The sequence below is a fragment of the Leopardus geoffroyi genome, chromosome A1 (assembly GCF_018350155.1).
Source record: "Leopardus geoffroyi isolate Oge1 chromosome A1, O.geoffroyi_Oge1_pat1.0, whole genome shotgun sequence".
In the NCBI taxonomy this organism is placed as follows: Eukaryota; Metazoa; Chordata; class Mammalia; order Carnivora; family Felidae; genus Leopardus; species Leopardus geoffroyi.
In genome coordinates, this window is record NC_059326.1 from 118,804,490 (window position 1) to 118,822,840 (window position 18,351).

At 45.5% G+C, this 18,351-nt stretch overlaps 1 protein-coding gene across 5 annotated transcripts in view; it reads left to right on the top strand.

Moving 5' to 3' along the window:
- Positions 1 to 17,289, top strand: part of ARHGAP26 (Rho GTPase activating protein 26) — a 423,740-nt gene extending 406,451 nt beyond the window's left edge. For all 5 annotated transcript variants that reach the window (XM_045492297.1, XM_045492321.1, XM_045492304.1 and 2 more), the window contains 2 exons: positions 2,701 to 2,792; positions 11,397 to 17,289. In XM_045492297.1, coding sequence (XP_045348253.1) covers positions 2,701 to 2,792; positions 11,397 to 11,485 — 181 coding nt within the window. In that variant the 3' untranslated portion in view covers positions 11,486 to 17,289. The remainder of the gene's footprint in view (positions 1 to 2,700; positions 2,793 to 11,396) is intronic.
- The last annotated feature ends 1,062 nt before the right edge of the window (positions 17,290 to 18,351 follow it).

The window sequence follows — 18,351 nt, forward strand, 5'->3', positions numbered from 1 at the left end:
AATAAAATGAAAATACAGAATATCCAATTATGTTTGAATTATAGATAAACAGCAAATGCTGTTTCTTATGATAAGTATGTCCCATGTACTATTTGGGACATACTTAGACTAAAAAGAGCATTTCCCACTGATCTGAAGTTGTTTTTTAACTGGGTGTCTTATCCTTTATTTGGTGGCCCTAGTCCCGAGGACAGCAGTGGGAGGACATCTCAGGAGAAAAGACCCTCTCCTAAATGGTCAGTCAACTGTTAATCTCAGAAAAAAGCAAGGCCCTTTCTTGATCTTTGTTTTTATTTTTAATGGGTTATTGCATTGTCACTTTATTCAGTTCCCAAAGCTTAACATTAGTGGAAAATTTATTCCTTTTGAATAATAATCTTCAGCACCTGAGACCATTCCCTCTGCTCTCTTCTGCCAGATTACCCCAGTTGGCTTCCCTGGTTTGCCCATTTTGTCCCATTCCCTTTATTTAATGAAGTTAATAAGTAACCTCTATGAGAATCCCCTGGAAGAGCCTTGCCTCAGATGATCTTTTCCTCGCCTTTGATTTTCTTGCCCCCAGTCTCTGTTCTTCACCCACCTCCTGTTGCCCTGTCCTTAAGGGATAGTGACTCTGGCTAATGTCAACCGGATTCTCCTTCCACTTCCCTGGCTCTCCTTGCCTGCCAATATGGGGTTTGGGCTGTTTTGTCACTTTCTACAACCAGGCAACTCCTCCTCTCAGCCCCACTGCCTCAAAAACAAAGACCAAAACAAACATTTTTCCCCTCCATGGAAAGTTGCACAATGGATGTTTGGCCCTTGCTGACAATATGCATACTTGGTTCACTTAGATCACAGAATATGCCCCTTGTCCCAGACTCCATTCTGACTTTAATGACAATTATCCCAGAAGAGCTGTTTTCCAGTTGAAACTAATGAATTATGATGGCTCTTCTTTCCTTCATTCCACATAGACCCACTTCATTTTCTCCCCATTTCCCAATTTTCTCCCACCTGGCTTCCATCTCTGGGCTACTAGAAGGCCAGGGAGAAGAACAGTAAACTGTGCCTAGCAACAAATTCTGGATACTCATTTATTCTGATCTTGTGCACAGCAGACCTTTTAAGCTATCTCCTTCAGTTTTCATGGAGCCAAGACTAGAAGTTCTAGATGCCTGGTCCTAGTGTAGGTGTCCATCCATCCATGGCTCCTCTTTTCCAAAGGGAGGATGGATTTGGTGACTCAGAAGTACCAATTTCGTGATGACCCAAGACCTCTGCCTCTTCTGATGTTGTCTGGGCTTACCTGAGACCAGCCCTTCCTCAGCTAAACCTCATTTGGCCACTAGAAATCAGTGTGCCCCAGGGTGTTTGGCTCCACTGACTCCTGGAGGCTTTCTGTTAGTCAAATGTAGCTAAAGTAAATACTATATCCCTGGAATAGTTGCTTAACCCAGAGGACCTACTTGTTCTTTTGTTATTCTGCCCCGGAGCCCCTAAATGTGCTTCTTCAGAGGTCTTAGAGATAGAAGAGATTACTTTTAGCAAATAAAGAGCTAACTTTGACTGTTAAGTGTCATTTCTATTATGACCCTTGAAAAGTCCATTGATCATTTGGAACTACTGGATATCAAAGCAAAGATTGATAGGTGGTAATAGGATTTATCACTTCTTAAAATTTACTCTTCAGAACACGAATTAGGAATCCATGGCCCTTCAGTCAAATCCAGCCTACTACCTGTTTTTTCTAAGTAAAATTTTGATGGAACACAGCCATACGAATTCATTTACACAATGTCCATGGCTGTTTTTATGATACAAGGCAAAGCTGAGTAATTGCAACAGAGACCATACAGCCCACAAAGACTGGAATATTTACTGCTAGGCCATTTACAGCAAGAGTTTGCCAACCCCTGTTCTGGAACCGTGGTTCTCAGCTCTCTTGCACACTAGAGTCACTTGAAGAGCTTTTCAAAAATACTGATGACTATATTTATAACTGCAGGTTGGTATAGAATCCAGATATCTGCATTTGTTAAGAGCTTCCCGGTGACTTTGATGCACGTATATATGTCTTGTTCCCTCCCCCTTCTTCCTCTCCACACTCCCCACACACGTTCACGTAACTGCTCACACACACACCTTGTCTGTTCCTTGCCCTACCCCGGGCGTCGGGGAGTTCCACCTCTGGAATCCTGCTCCACCAGCCCAATGAGAGAAATAAGTAACATCTGGGAGAGCGAATGTCAGCCCATGGCCTAGAGCCGAAAAATGGCTTAGTTAGAATTTCTGCTTTTTGACTCACTGAGCGTTGCCAATTTTCAACAAGGTCTTTTGGGAGTGTTCTCCAGAGCAAGTAGGAAGCCCTTTCCCCACCACCCTTTTCCCAAACTACTCCTGCTCCAAAAATGGGTCCCAGCCTGCACTCCCACCATTCAGGTGTCCTGACACCTAGGCAGAGTTTTAACGTGGCACAGAGGTGACCCCACAAGGCGTGTGGTTTCTCAGGGCTTACAGCTTTTCTCTGAATAATTCTCATTTTTCTCTCGTGACCTTTGCAACTCTTCCACCTCATGTTTTGCCATCTGGCTGTCTTGTCAGACTGTTGCCACAAGAGATAACTAGGTGGCTTGCAGGGAAGGGGAAGAAGAGAGATTAAATATCTGGGGCTTTCAGATGGTTTAAAAATACTGCTAAATAACTCCTGTTTTCACACAGCACACCGTTCCGGAAGGCAAAAGCCTTATATGCCTGCAAAGCTGAACATGACTCAGAACTCTCGTTCACAGCAGGCACAGTCTTCGACAATGGTGAGTTTCTCATCCCTTTGCACAGATCTGGGCGGCGGCGGGGGGAGGGGGGAAGCTAATAAATAACTGCAGTTTTCAAAGTTCCTACCTAAAAAAAAAATGACAGTCTCATTGAATGGGTAAGACTGAAAAGAAGGGTGTGTGTGTGTGTGTGTGTGTGCACACGCGCGTGCACGCTCCCTGGGGTCTCTTCCCAAAATACGCGAGAAGCAGCAGGACTTGCGGAGGCATTGTCGAGAGGACAGTGTACTGAAGCCTTCACTTTGACAGAGGCAACCTCATGGAAGTGTTTTGGACGTTAAAAGTGGATTGTACCTGCACAGGACTCAGCCCAGCAACTTGGCAGTGACTTTGAGAGTCTGGGGGCTGTACAGAGGGTAGAAGATAACATAGCAGAGAACAGGAGTCTTGTAAGTAGTCAGCTCAGGGCAGAGACTGAGGTACAGAATTTCTCATTGGGTTCAGTGGCATTCACCCTCCAGAGGAGGTGAGGCTCGTCTCTGAGATGGCAGGGTACCCCGAGACCTCTGTGTCAATGAGCCCTGCTGCAGCCCTGCGTGCCCTCCCCCGAACTGTTGGGAAGTGTAGAGTAGACTCTCTAAGTCACATCTCTCTGCAGACTGCCAGCTGTCCTGCTCAGGTGTCCTGGTGTGAAACTGGATTCATGGCACCTGCACCATAGAACTGGGAACTAGTACTTACTCGATGTACCTTTTCCTGGTTCTTTTTGTTTGTTTTCTTCCCTAAACCAAGAAAAAGGCAGTATTTTTTTTTAAGTGACTATTGATGCCATGACTTGTCATAACCATTTACCTAAGAGAAAATCATGTTTCTGGGAAAAAGCCAGAGTCTCTGTTATTGCTGAGATTTTTGCCAGATGAACTTCTCCTTTAGGGTTCGTCTTTGTGGATGCTTGGGTGAAAGGGTGTGTTTGTTTTGCCCAAAGGAGGAGCCCAGAGCGGCTGCCTGATTTCAGGAAGTGGACATTTTCTAGGGGTGCCTTCTTGACTTCAGGTGGGGTGGTGGCAAATTTCCTGAGCAAGGCTGAGTGAGTGCAGGTTGCCCAAGCACTCCCCTTCAGGGCTGAGTGCCTCACGTTGGCCTAGATCACACCTCCTGCCACCTGCCTGAGACCTAGAAATACAGGGCAGCCAAGGCCCCCACGTAGCACTGGCGAGCCTGAGCTCTAGATTCAGGCCACCAAAGCACAAGTCCTGGTTTGTGCCTCTGTGACCTGAAGCAGTGACAGCCTCTCTGTGCCTCACTTCTGTCGTACCAGGGTAACAGACGGTTGCAGGGAAGAGTGGAGTGGTACACACATCATATATTTAGTACTCAACACATATTAAGCATTCAACACTGTTAGTAGGATGATTGTCATCGTTTCGCCTGTCCTAGGTAAAGGGCCTGCTGTTCTGACAGTTCACAGTGATGTGTTTACCTTTTTCCCTGATATGACCCAGGCCTGGCTCTTGGCTGGGCAGTAGGCATTACACCTTGACTCTGTGAGTCGTGGCTGTCTTTACCAGCCTCACATTCTAAGCCAGAGCAGAGATGGACTCCTGGGGACACCCTTGATGGCATTCACACACGAAGGGACTGCCCCCTCTGTGTGCCCAGCCCATGCATTCACCGTGGCAGAGATAATAATCAGGCATGGGGGACCGACTGGGGAACAGGTCACAGAGGTCACACTTGGACCTTCTGAGCCAGTAGGGACAGGGGCAAGGTGTTAACTGTATGTGACCTCCTGGGCCCACGTCCTCCTTTATGGTTCCCCAAGCCCAAAAAGCACTGTCCTTAATTAAACCTTTGCTCCATGAACTTTCATCGGGGTGCCTTGCATACCAAAGTATACCAACAGCCATCCCAGCTGCCTGCCTGTCAGCAGCTGGAGTAATCAGGCTGACCTGAGGTGAAGCTGGTCCCCTGAAGGCTGTCCAAAGCCATGTCATTGACAAGCGTGCCCGGTCCGAATAGGCCCCTAGGTAGAGTCACAGCTCAGCCATCACATGACACAGATCTCACAACAGACAAACCAGAGCAGGCCGCGTGCACAGGCTTCTGTGTCCTACTCTGTCAGCAGGGGTGGGGCTTCTGCCTGTAGAGGAGCAAGATTTGAGAGATTGCCACATTTACGGGTGAATCCAGAATTTAAAGTCTGTCCTCTAAACTCCAGTTCACTGCTCTTGTGGGCAAGGGACTGCCTTGTCCCTATCAGCCATTCACTGTGACTGCAGAGAGGACCCCTGATCTCAGGGACAGAGTTGGTTTTAACTCTCAAAAGGTATGTGGATGTGTGTGTGCATCTTGTTTGTGACTCTTTTTCTTGAGTGCACCCTCCTCCTGTATTTTTTTTTCAAACAACTGTATTGAGATATCCACATACCATATAATTTACCCCTTTAAAATGTGCAATTCCATGGTTTTTCAGTAGATTCAGAGTTGTGCAGCCATCACTACCATCTAATTCCAGAGTATCTTCATTGCCCCAAAAAGAAACCCTGTGCCCTTCAGCAGTCATGCTCCACATATGCCGTGACCTGCCCCTTTCAGCCCAGGGAACCCCTCATCTCCTTTCTATCATTATTTATTTGCCTGCTCTGGATATTTCATGTAAACCGAATTATACAGCATGTGGGCTTTTTGTCAGTGGCTGCTTTCACTCAGCATAGTATTTTCAAGGCTCATCCCTGTTGTATGTAGCATGCGTCAGGACTTCCTTCCGTTTTACTGCTGAGTAATCTTCCCTCCTGTGGTATAACACGTTTTATTTATCCATTTGTCAGTTGATAGCATTTCGATTGTTTCTACTCTTTGGCTGTTAGGAGTAATGCGGCTGTAAACATTTGTGTACTGATCTTTGTGAGGACCTGTGTTTGCTGTTCTCTTGTTGATAGACCTAGGTGGGGGAGGGGCCCCCTAGATCACACGGTAACTCAGTTTAATAGCTTCAGGAGCTGCCAGAGTGTTCTTACAAAGGGATTGTACCATGTCACCTTGCCACCTGCCTCCATCTGACAACATGTGAATCCTCTGTTTAGATTGGTTTGGCTGGTGATATTTATCATGCCCGATTTTTACAAAACACTGCGTATACCCCATTATCCCCCTCCCTTTACCTGGGCATTAGGGGAGAAAAAACGGTTAGCACGTTAGGCAGAGATCACTTCCCTTGTTCTATCTCCTGCTAGTTTCTTGGTGGAGACTTCAGGTAAGAGCCATTTAAGTTGGATGTTCTGTAACTGTCAGATTGAATCATCAGACCAATTGAAAGGAAGTTTCCTAATGACAGGCTTAGGGAGTTGTGTGTGTGTTGTCTTTCTCAGCATCAAGAAGAAGGGATGAGGAGGAAGAAGAAGGAGGGGCACCCTGAGGGGAAAGTCTGTTGTTTCATAATGATTAATCTCCAAGCCTTTGGATTCCAGGGGCCTGTGCTGCAAATGTGAGCTGTGCTGTTCAGTCGGCTTTGGGACTTTGTGCAGTGGGGAATGGATGTGCATTACTCGGAAATAACTCCACTGTCAGCCCTTGCCAGCCTACTAGGAAATAGCATTTTTCACCAAGAGCACCTCAGTTAGTAACGAAAGAGAAAGAGAAATAACTCGTGTTCCCAAGAACATTAGTCATTTTATGGCAGTGTGATTAGCGATACCTGGAAAATGCACACGGCATTCACTAAAATTGGGTTCTTGGGACAATTTGATCAAGATTTGAGATGGGCTGGATCCATTCATTGCCAAAGTATGGGATCCGGCATAAGTGTAAGACCCACTCTGGGCTGCCCCAGGTTTCCTTCAGAGACAGAGAGCATCCTCCCAGGGGATCATGGGTTGCTCTACCAGTGGGGTCGTGGAGGAGGGTCCTCAGTGGAGTCTTTTGGACCCCCCGGCCGTGCCTACTGCCAAATCCAAACACAAGCCCAAGCCACCTCCATCTCTCACCCAGCTGTTTCCACCTGCTGCCAACACAGACTTGTCATGTGCAATCTTGCCCCCATAACCCTTCCCTACGCAGCAGCCAGAGCGATGTTTGAAAATTGAATCATGGGGGCGCCTGGGTGGCACAGTCGGTTAAGCGTCCGACTTCAGCCAGGTCACGATCTTGCGGTCCGTGAGTTCGAGCCCCGCGTCAGGCTCTGGGCTGATGGCTTGGAGCCTGGAGCCTGTTTCCGATTCTGTGTCTCCCTCTCTCTCTGCCCCTCCCCCGTTCATGCTCTGTCTCTCTCTGTCCCAAAAATAAATAAACGTTGAAAAAAAAAAATTAAAAAAAAAAAAAGAAAGAAAATCGCATCATGTTATTCTCCTTCACCTATCCCAGTGGCCTCCTGGTCCTCCGAGAATTGCTGATCGGCGTCTCCACGGTCTTGTTCCTGCCCCCTGGCCCTTCCCTTCCTCACTTGATACGCTGCAGCCTCGCACACTTTCCCTGTGTTCTCTGCTAGGGTTAGCAAACTATGACCTGCTACTCAAATCCAGCCCACTGCCTGTTTTTGTAAATAAAGTTTTGTTGGAACATAGCTACCTATGCCTTTTTGTCTACGTGTTAGCCATGGTGCTACAATTGCAGAATTGAGTAGAGATACACATTTACAGACTGGTTCTTTGAGAAAAATTTACAGACCACTGTTCTGAAATCATAGCAGGCTTTTCCTGACCTTAGGGCCTTTGTACTTGCATTACCCACTGCCTGGCTAGCTCCTTTAGATCATTTAGGTTTTAGCTTTTTGAGCTCCTTCCCATACCCACATCCCTATCCCAGTCTCTTTCTCCTCCTTCATCACTACCTAAAATTAGGTGCTTATTTACTGATACATTGCCCCTTTCCGAGAGCAGAATCTTTTCTGCTTGCTTTGTACCATGTGCAAGGTCCTAGCTTAGTGTCTGGCACAGGGTAGGTGCTTAATAAACACTTGTTACATGAGTAAATATATTCACCTACACAGGGATCTGTGCCTCTTCCAGCCAGTGCTTCTTCCCTTAGAGACAGCCAGCCACTAGAGACCTTAGTCACATGCTTGTTCCTTTTCCACAGTGAGAAAAGGAAAAGGAGAGAGCATGAGTTGTGTATACAGGGGTGTGTGGAGCATAGATGGATGAAGCTGAAGATGCTTGGCAGGAAGCACATCCACGTCAGGAGCTGCTTTTGTATTATTTGCTTGCTGGGCTGGAGAGCTGCTGAGGCAGCTCACTGCAGTGCTCCATGTGTTTATGTGGCACATTGGACACTGGTGTAGTTCAGAAAGTTGGGCATGGGCTGAGTTCAGCTCAATAAGTGCATACGAACACTGTTAATATCCAAAGCTTTGGGCTAGGCAAAAGCAGTAGTGGTTAGACCACAGAGTCTGGGGTCAGATATCCCGGATTCACATCGATCTCCATCATCTGCCAGCTGTGTATTTAGGGGCAAAATGCTCAACGTCTCTGAGCCTCAGTTTCTTATCAGTAAAATGAGGATAATAGCAGAACTGAGTCCACAGTCATTCTGAAGGTGAAAGGAGATGAGGCAGGCAAAGCACTTAGCAAAAGACCCACCACTTGGGATGTACATATGTATGTGTATGTGTATATGTATCATTCTTATCCCCAAAGACCACACTCTCTGGTTGAATTAGAAGCATAACAGGCTTGGTCTCTGGAGTCAAAGAAACTGCGTTCAAATTCTAGTCATACCATTGTGATTCTGCACAAATTAATTTACCTTTCTGACCCTTAATTTTCTCATTTGTGAAATATGGATACCAAGATACAAGCTACGATCTTTAAGATCAAAGAAATTGACGCATATCCAAACCTCAGCAGCCCATGGCTGCTTCCCAGTCACTATTTCTAGGTGTTAGCTTCTATCATAATTGACAGAGGGGAGTCATTGAAGAATATTGAGTGATACAGTACAGACTAAAACATCCTAAAAAACTAGTAAAGGAAGCAATGCATAACACATTTGAACAGTGTTAACAGGACCCGTGAATAATGTGTGGAATGTGCTATGAGCATTCCAGGAGTTTGGAGAAAAGAGGGAACAGGTAGACTGGATTCCGTGCTGGTGTTTCTGAAGGAGATAGGGCTTCAGCAGAGTCGAGAAGTGGGAGGAGGGGAGACAGAAGACAACAGCAGGGCAAAGGGCATCTGATGTTGCTTCCCCTTCTCCTTCCATAGGTGAGAATTTGCACTTTCTTATGACCACCCTCATTCCAGAGGCATTTGGGCACAGAAAAGTCATAACCCTTACCTTTCTGTGATTAAGGTAAAAATAACAGATCCCTGGGGGCACCTGAGTGCCTCAGTCAGTTAAGTGTTCGACTCTTGATCTCAGCTCAGGTCTTGATCTCAGGGTCGTGAGTTGGAGCCCTGCATTGGGCATGAAGCCTACTTTAAAAATAAAATAAAATACGTATCCCTGGGCCTCACTCCTAGGGATTCTCTTTTAACAGGTATGCCATGCGGCCCAGTTTTAATAACCGTGCAGGTGATTTCGATGCACATGGTTTGATGCCAGGCCTTAATAAGCCCAGCTCAAAGCCCCTAGTGAGTTAGCAGTCTGACCAGAAGGCTTCACTGTCCCCTGTCCTAACTCTTGTTCTTCGGCTTGGAGGGGCCTCCTTTGTCCTCTCTCATTCATCCCTTACTCGGCAAATCCCATTTTTAATGTTTTTAGTTGTTAGCACCTCAGCACCTGAGCTGCATTTGAACAGCTGGCCAGGAAGGGAGAATGTCTGAAAGTGAGAGACTGAATGTATCTGGTGGAATAACCATTCAACTAGGAGCTTTGCTGTAAACTGGGAGGGGTCTTATTTTGGTTTTGTTGTATTTGGTTGGTTGGTTGTTTGGTTGTTCTTTCTAGGTCTTTTATTTTGGGGAGTGAGTTTGTTTGTTTGTTTTGCTTTTGAACATTTGAGGTTTTCCAAAGCTTCAGTGGGTATTGAGATCAGGCGCTCACCAAGATTTTACCAGGAGAGAGCCTTGTTGACTCATCCAAATGACTGGTCAAATGATACAGGATCTCCTATTGACAAATTCTGGCTCTCTGCTGAGTGCTTTCTCCATATTGGCTCCTGGCACTGGAGTTTTATTATAATCACTTTATAGGTACAAAAAATTCAAGTGATCTTAATTAACATTGTCAGCTGGATGGCTGGGCAGAAGGCAGTGGTGTTTGGGTGCTAGTATCTTCAGGATAAGTTGAGAGAGCTTCATTGTTGGAGAGACCAGGTTGCTTTTAAGTTGTGTTGTATTCTCCCATGCTCTTCTCTTCCAGACTCCTCTGTGTGGATGTCATGAATCCAAAATACCCTTAGTATTTTTGGTTTATTCCTGAAGCCTACTGATAGGAAATTATGTAAGCATTTTGGAGGCCAACTGATAGATGTTTGACCTTGTCTTTTCCTGAAGAAGCATTCAAGATTACCTTGACACTGACCTTCCTGAAGCCTCAATGTGTGTTCTTTCGCTGCTTGCCCATTGCTTCCTTTGGTTTCTGTTCTTGCTTCTTTTCCTACAAACTGAAACTAAAGTTATGTAGTAGCATTGGGGGCGGAAATGCTTTTCTAAAACAAGCTCAGGAAGTCACTTAATTAGCCTAGGAAGGGAATAGGGGAAAATTCATTCTTTACGAACAATCTCAGAAAATTGGAGTTTTCCTAATACATTAAGAGCAAATGCACTGCCTTTCCCATTAAGAGTGATTAGTATTTTGCCGGTTCACAAGCATGAACACCATGCCCTTGCCATCTCCAGGTCCCATGATTCCTTCTCTCTTTCTTCTTGCTATTGGACTTTGCAGCCTCAATTGGATTTTATGTAATCTTTACAGTATCACAGTAGTCTCCTTGAAGATGGATTGTGATAGCACAGAAATGGGGTAGATTTCTTGGATATCGAAAAATCAAAGAGACAGAAATCTTGAAAGTTACAAGAGAAAGAGGAAGAAGACAGCCTTGAGTCTTGTATGTAGGAGGGAGGAAAATTCTAGAGAACAGGAAAGAAAAATAAGAAAGGGTATGGGCGGAACAGAGAGGGGGCTATTCAAAGGCTATAGATTGCCCAAAGAAAGGTGGGGAGATTTGTAGGAAGATTAGAATCAGAGGGTAAGGATTTAAGGGAAAGTAAAATGCATAATTAGGTTAGTAAAATGCATACTAGATACCTTTAAAAACTAGTTCTTAGCATTCCTCCATGGGCACTCCACTTGGGTCATAGGCATTACTGAGTAGATAGATGGGTACATGGATGGATGGATAGATGGATGGATGGTTAGATAAATTTATGGATGGAACACCATAACCGATTTCTAACCTCAAAAGGAAAAATCTGTCACCTCTTAATAGTTTAAGCCAGCAACTTCAGAAAGTCTACGAAACTCCAAAAATTGTATGCAAAATTTTGAATGGCTGTGTCTATTTCCCTTTTTTTTGTTATAGAGAACTTTCAGAATGACCTTTATTGGAACGCTTATGTCCCACAAGAAGTTAAGGACCCCTGGTCTAAACAAGTCCTGGAAACATGTAACATAACAGGCGACTGCACTCATTTGTTCTCTGACACGTCCACCACCTCCCCTATCTGTAACATTTTCTCGCTGTCTCTCTCCCCTCTTCCTGTACAGTTCATCCATCTCAGGAGCCTGGCTGGTTGGAAGGGACTCTGAACGGAAAGACTGGCCTCATCCCTGAGAACTACGTGGAGTTCTTTTAACCGTGGGCCCCAGCAGACCTGCTGAGCTTTCCATGGTATCCATGACAACCGCTGATTGCAGTGTTGGAGGCCGTTTCTCTTTGCCACTGAGAAATTCAGGGTGACTGACTCGGTTACTACCTGTCAACGCAAATGTTTCTGTGAACTCTGGAGCACCCATCCCCATGACCATGGCAGCTGGCATGCGGTGATAATGCAAGGAACAGAAAGAAATCAACAGTGGAGACCATCTGATTCTGATAACCGAGAGAACGGCTGGCAAAGCCATTCCTCTCCTTTAGCGCCCTAAATAGGGAGGATTCATTTGTTTCAGCAGTCATCCAAACCCCCAACCTTCTGAGAAAGGAAGTAAGAAAGATGTAAGTAGTCCTCAAGAGCATGCAGTGTAGCTTAAGTCTGGCAGGGCTGGGCATTGGCTCTGAGACCCAGGCTGGGCCCGTTGCTTCTGTTTACAGTAGACACTCTCTTTACCCCACCTCCAAATACTTGAGGCCCACAGTGCTACAGGCAGCTGGGTCTGTCTGTTTGCATGCAGGAGGGAGAGGGGTTACGGCACTGTTTACATAAAATGCAATCTCTCACCATCTCCAGGCAGCCTCGCCAAGCATCGGCAGAATTCAGCTCAGTCCCCTCTTGCAAGGGGAACACACACACCCCACGTTCCCCCTCCCAAGCTAGGAACTTCTCTGCCACTGAGGGCTGCCATCACCTCGTAACCACGGCAACCCAACCTACTCTGAAACCAAACCAAAAAAATAACACACTTTTTGCATGATATTTTTTTTTCTCCCTGCTTTATGGTCATTTTTTTAATGGTTTTCCAACAACCTGAAGCAGAAGGGCAAGGAATTAGAATGGTCTGCTCGGGGCAGACAGAATGGCAGCTGGGAACTCTTCCCTTTCTGATGAATTTCAGCAGCATCAGGATATATTTGGAGCAAACTCTAGTAACCTCTTGAGAGTAAATTACATACAGGTTTAATATTTCTGTTCTTCCATGCTTTATAGGGGGCAGTATACTGCTTCTCCACAGGTGACATCCTCCCTTTGACTTGTTCCATCATGGTCTCCCGTTCCCGTCCCTTCCCCTGCCCTCGCATGCCTGTAGTCCCTCACTGACCAGCCCCGTGGCAGTACCCTGCGCTGCTGAGCACTGGTGCCCTGGTGGCTTTCAGGGGTGATTTCAGGGCTAACCCTGTGGCCTGTAGTTTTAAAGGACATATGTGTTCACTGCCACTCAGAAAAAGGGAATTGTTTCTCAGGCTTTTGAGGCACAAGACTAATAGTATAAGCCATTGTGATTCAGGAAGCATGGAAAGATGGAATGGGTACCTTCTGAGAAAGAGAGTTTCCTGGTCCAGAAGGGGTCTTCTGGAAGATTACCTGGGGTGGGGAAGTTGGGCCTGGACATTTCACATTCACTTGGCCTTCAAAGAACAGAGTTCTCAGTGTCTTCTGCATTCGAATGTCCTTGCAAGAGTGACTCTGGGCAGACGGACTCCAAATTGACGGACCGTCAGGCTCCCCAGGAGCCCCTTGGAATGGCAGCATTGTTCCAGAGTGCTCCCCGCTCCTGGAATTCCTGTTTAGGGAAGCTTAAAGAAGAGAAAAACTTGAATTGTGTTGAATTACTGTATCTTTTACTTTTTTTTTTTTAAGATAAACTTGTAAATAGAGTGATTTGAAATATTATATGGCAAAGTTTTATATTTGATACTCTTGAAGCTAGTCGCTGTCGCTCCACACGTTTAAGCTCTGGTTGTTGAAGAGGTGTGTGTATGAGGGAGCGACCGGGGGCAAGTCATCCCCTCTCTGGCCTTGAGAAAGGAGAAAACATTTCTATACACTCTCTGCTGGCTCTGGTTGGTGGGCATGACTCACTGATGGTGTTCAGTCTTCTTTATGCAAATGTGTTTTGAGCTTTTCTTGGGCTTTGAATTTGGAGAGAGAAAGAGCATTTTCTGGCAATGAGTGTTTCAAAGAACTCTTGCTGGGTAGTTTGAAGCAGCTCAGGATTCACATAGGTGGGGCTAGGAGTTAGATTTTGTTTTCCACGTTTCTTCTCAGGTGTATTTCTTGGTACCCCAAGGTGTCAGGACAGAAGGTGTTGGGATAGTTTCATGTTCCTTATATCTAACTCCTTGGAACATCTTTAAGGCTGTATACATGAGGCCGAGCTATTTTGTAAATGTTGTGTGTGTCTTAAGTTCTAGGAAAAACTGGCTTCTTAGGATCTTTGGTCCTCAGTACACTGCTGCTTTCCCTTCCCCTAAATACTTCCCTTCCTGTTCATCTCACATTTCCTGTAACCCCAAAATAAGAGAAAAACTCTACAGAGGGATAGAGGTTGCCGTGACAGCTTTAGAGATGGTTTGAAATTTTAGATATGGTGATTGCATTCATCAGCTCAAGGATTTACACAGCGGTGGTGCAGGACCTCATCCAGCAGCAAGCAAAACGCTACCACTGAATCAGGGAATAAGCACTGAGACTGGATAAGACCAAGAGAGGACTCGGGAAAGCTCTCACTGCAAACCCAAGAAGAAAGAGAATACACAAACCGGCTCCACATACTCCCTGCAGACCTTGGACAGCTCAAGGGTCTGTTCAGCGGGGCCTGAGGGGACAAGCCTACTCTGTGCCACTGTGCGTCCTAAATAGAAAGAGCTCAAAATATTGTTGTTAACACATTTGTCGTTTCGAATTGTCACCTGCCACACTGGAACCTTAACTAGAGCTAACCTAGGGGAGCAGAAGGCCCAGGCCCTGATTTGAGGAGCTCCTCACTAAAGCATCGCTGTCGACACTTGGCCCCAGCTCGACTGCTCGGAAGCTTGTCCCTCCCTCCTCAATTGGCCCTGATCTGAAGCTGGAGGGAAATGGAGCTGTTGCCAACCTGCATTTTTCGGTAGACCCCTTCCCAGCTTCCCTGTAGCCATGCTGGGCATGTGACAGATGGCTGCTCTCCTTCCTTTCCCCAGCCAGGCTCACCTCCTCCCCATTTGCTACAGAACTGGAGAAACCTTTCAGAATATGAGCCAACAAATAGGGAAGGAATTGGAAGACCAAAAATAGATTTTACCTTCTCTATCATCTCTGCCCCCCGGCCCCTAATTCTGCTGAATAGGGAACTTGAGGGCAGATGAGAAGAATGAACTAGGTACCGGAGTGGAGGACAATGGACCAAGATCCCCGAGCTCTCCGAGGAACCTTGTGTTTCTTTTGTAAGGCCCTGGGATGAGGCATCCAGAGCCTGAATCTTTTCTTGGGCATATGAGCAGTCTGTCCCTCCTCCTTTGGGTACGCAAGGAATTCCATGGCTGCAGAAGGCCATGCTGTGAAAGAAGTAGTTTCAAATCCCTGCCCCTAAGCGAGTAAATTCTTGACTTGCTCAAGACTGATGATATTCTCTTCTGTTTTCAAAAATCAGTGTATAGAGATGGACCCTGCATAGCACAGCCTTCCTTGATATCCTATAATTGGAGCCAGTTTTTCACTTAATGTTTGAGTATTTCTACAGCCATTATGTGTTTACCTCTGCCAGACCAAACAAATTCAGTGTAATTCTAGTTCATCTCCTTTTGCTGAGTGCTCTTTTGGATGGAGAGGCAAAGAGAAAGAAAATAAGCCATCAAGTATTGGCAGATTGGCGTTAGCAGGACAGAGCCATGCTAGTGACAAGATCATTTCAGGCATTTCCAGGACTCCAGGGTTGCACGTGCATTCCTGTAGCTCAGAGGGAAATCCTTCTATGACCTAGGTCTCCTGACAACAGCAACTCCAGTCACTCCAGAAGTTCCATCTTGACTACAGAGACTGCCAAAGCACCCATGGTTGAAGGGTAGGGAGACAGAAATAATTGGCTAAAGGTAATTTGATCCCTTATTTGTGACTATTTACTGGCACCTTTCATTCTCTGGCTTCTGTTGCCAAAACCAAGTTGGGACCAACAGTTTTACAGACACAGGAGTCCCAGGTACAGCAGTGGCCACCATGGTACCCACAGCATGTTGCAGTGCAGAATGTTTGATGACCAACCGTATTACCCAAGTAGGTAGCCACCACTGAAGAAACCAAATAGCTCCCTGACTTAAAAAGGAATGTCCTGGGTATTCTGTTCTGAGTTATCTGTCATTTTCTGGCAAACTTGATGGTAATCAGTTACCTAGACAACCCTGCCCCACATGTCTTTTAAGTCAACTGGGTGTCCTCTGACACACCCTTTGCTGGTGTTTAAAAAATGTATCCTGTGTTCAAATGCGTTTGGCAGCCACGCTGATCTGCTGGGTGCTGAACCACTTCTCTGTAATTGTAGCATCAAAATGACACCAGCAGAGCAATGAACCTTGCACAATCCTACAGCATGCCTGAGACAAGACTCCGACAAGTAATAATTAGCTTTTTTCCTTTCACCGCCTACGGTCCTTGTGTAACTGAAGAACTTCTCACAGCACAGGGAGAGACCATATAGAGAATCCAGATGTCCTTTAGAGCCACCAGCCCTTGCTCACATGTGGTCTCCCGATGGAAGCACTTGTATTCTTGGGTGAAAAGGTATTGGATGTGAAGTAGTGCCGGGAGCAGACAGAAAGTAAAAGGTGAACCACGTTGAAGATCTTAGGATTGTTTTTACAAGAAATAAATATAGTTCTTAATAGGGAAAAATACATCACAGAGGAAGTTTGCAGCTAATAGTTTCGTAAAGGTTTTCCAGGACACTACAAGACGGAAACGTCTTTCAAGAAGGTGGAATACTGTAGGGAGCAAAGGCTTGGCACAGTCCCAGTCCCATATAAGAAGAGCAGTTAGTAGTATATGAAAATTCTCTTGAGCGTAGTCAGAACCAGAGTATTGATAATCAAAATGTCAAATTTACCTGGAGCGGTCCCGGAGAGGTCAAGACATTGTACATCCCTTTCTACAAAGTTGTCCTGACAGACACCTACAGACAGCTACCTTGGGTATCCGGAAGCCAGGGTCAACCTTATACCTGTGAAAAGAAGTTCCTCTGTTGATTCTAAAGCATCTGCGTATTAGTATGTGTTTGTGTATGTAAAGCACACATCTACATAGGCAAAGATCCAGACTCTTCCATAAGCTGGCATTTGCTGAGCCTTTGGAGCCTTTAAGAGTTAGAAGTTGGGAGTTAGAGAAACGGCAGGCTGTTGACTATAAAAATGACAAAAGATGTAAATTAAGTGCCATTTTAAAACTTCGTATTTATCAAATGGTTACTATCTACAGCTATATCCCTTATTCACTTATTAAAAGTCGTGTTGAAAAACAGATCAAACTCCTAAACCTGTAGTCGCTAATACTAGGCTAGCGCTCACAAGCACTCTCAAAGACATTTTGTCCATATTTTGGAGAAGAAACTGTTTGCATGTTTAACTCCTAATTTAGGCTACCTTTGAGTATACTGCAAAGTGCTGTGTGATATAATATCAATAAAGTACTTAAAAGTGGCACTTTAAATTTTTTTAAACCGTAAATAATGCACTGTTTTAAACTTCAGTTCAGTATTGAATATTGACTGCTGTGTAAAATCCAATTCTGTCATTAAAAAGTAATTTGTGACTAGACTAGAACTTGTTCCCTGTCATTAGTAATAATAGTCTTGCCATGTTGAGGCTTTTTGAAAAATGTGCTTTTGCGTCACTAAGGCTGTCTATAAAGACAATACGGTTCCTGTCGAGTGGCCTCTGAAACTTGGCTTTCTTTCATTTGCTTGGTTTATGTGACAATCCTTATGAAACGAGTGGAAGTATGATTTTTGAATTAAATGACTTTTCCATTTGGTGGCACATTTGTTTCTGGAGTTTCTCATAAAGTTTTGGCATGATACGTATTTTCGTGTTTCTTCAAGTAAGAGTGTGAAGACCTGCTCACAGGTCCCAGGTCTGAGCTCCTGCGGTTTACTGGTAATAACTACAGTGCTGATTTTTGACCTGCTTTGGGGAGCTCTATTTCCTTTAGGAAAGGTCTAATGCTAGTGAACTTGAGGAGGAACTGTTAAGCATATTGAACAAATTAAGCCCCAACAAGTCATCTTCCACTTAACATTTTTTAATTTTTATTTATTTATTTTGAGAGAGAGAGCCCAAGCAAGGGAGGGGCAGAGAGAGGAAGAGAAAGGGAGTCCCATGCCGGCTCTGCACTACCTGTGCGGAGCCCGACGCGGGGCTCGAACTCACCAACCTGAGCCGAAACCAAGAGCTGGACGCTTAACAACTGAGCCACCCAGGTACCCCTCCACTTAATGTGTTCGACTGTGCCTCCTGTGGAAGACATAATTGTTTTTATTCTTCCTGAATTTGATTTTCTAATCAGCTCTTTTGTGGAAGTTCATTAACACAATGTGGGCTAATCCAAGAGCCACCACACAGACGGTCCTACCACACAGCTGGGTGTGTCCCACAGGCTTGTAGAGCATTTGTTTAGAACTTGTAACATGTCCCAGGCCAGCTCCTATTACTGAGCCTTCTCATTCATCATGTCCCTGCCAGACACATTCAGAGCTGCAGCCTGGGACCCAGCTTTACAACTGGCTCCCAGCTTCTGTGGGGAGAGCAGAGGGCTCACAAGGAGAGGGCAGGGGGAAGCTCTCCTAGTGCCTGGTTTTGAGGGGGTGCCCTCTTGAATGTGTGGGTCACACATGAGACGCCTTACACTGTGCTCATTTGTTACTTAAGAAGGCACTGACTTACCCCCTGGGGACAGCACAGCTTTGCAGCACTGCCATCTCTGAGCTTACACCCGCCCTGGAAAATTCTCCAAGCATCTGAAGCCTCCTACATGCGTGAGGTCACACGACACCCAGGTGAGAACTTCTGAGTGGCACACGTGTGTCTGATGGCCATCATCGG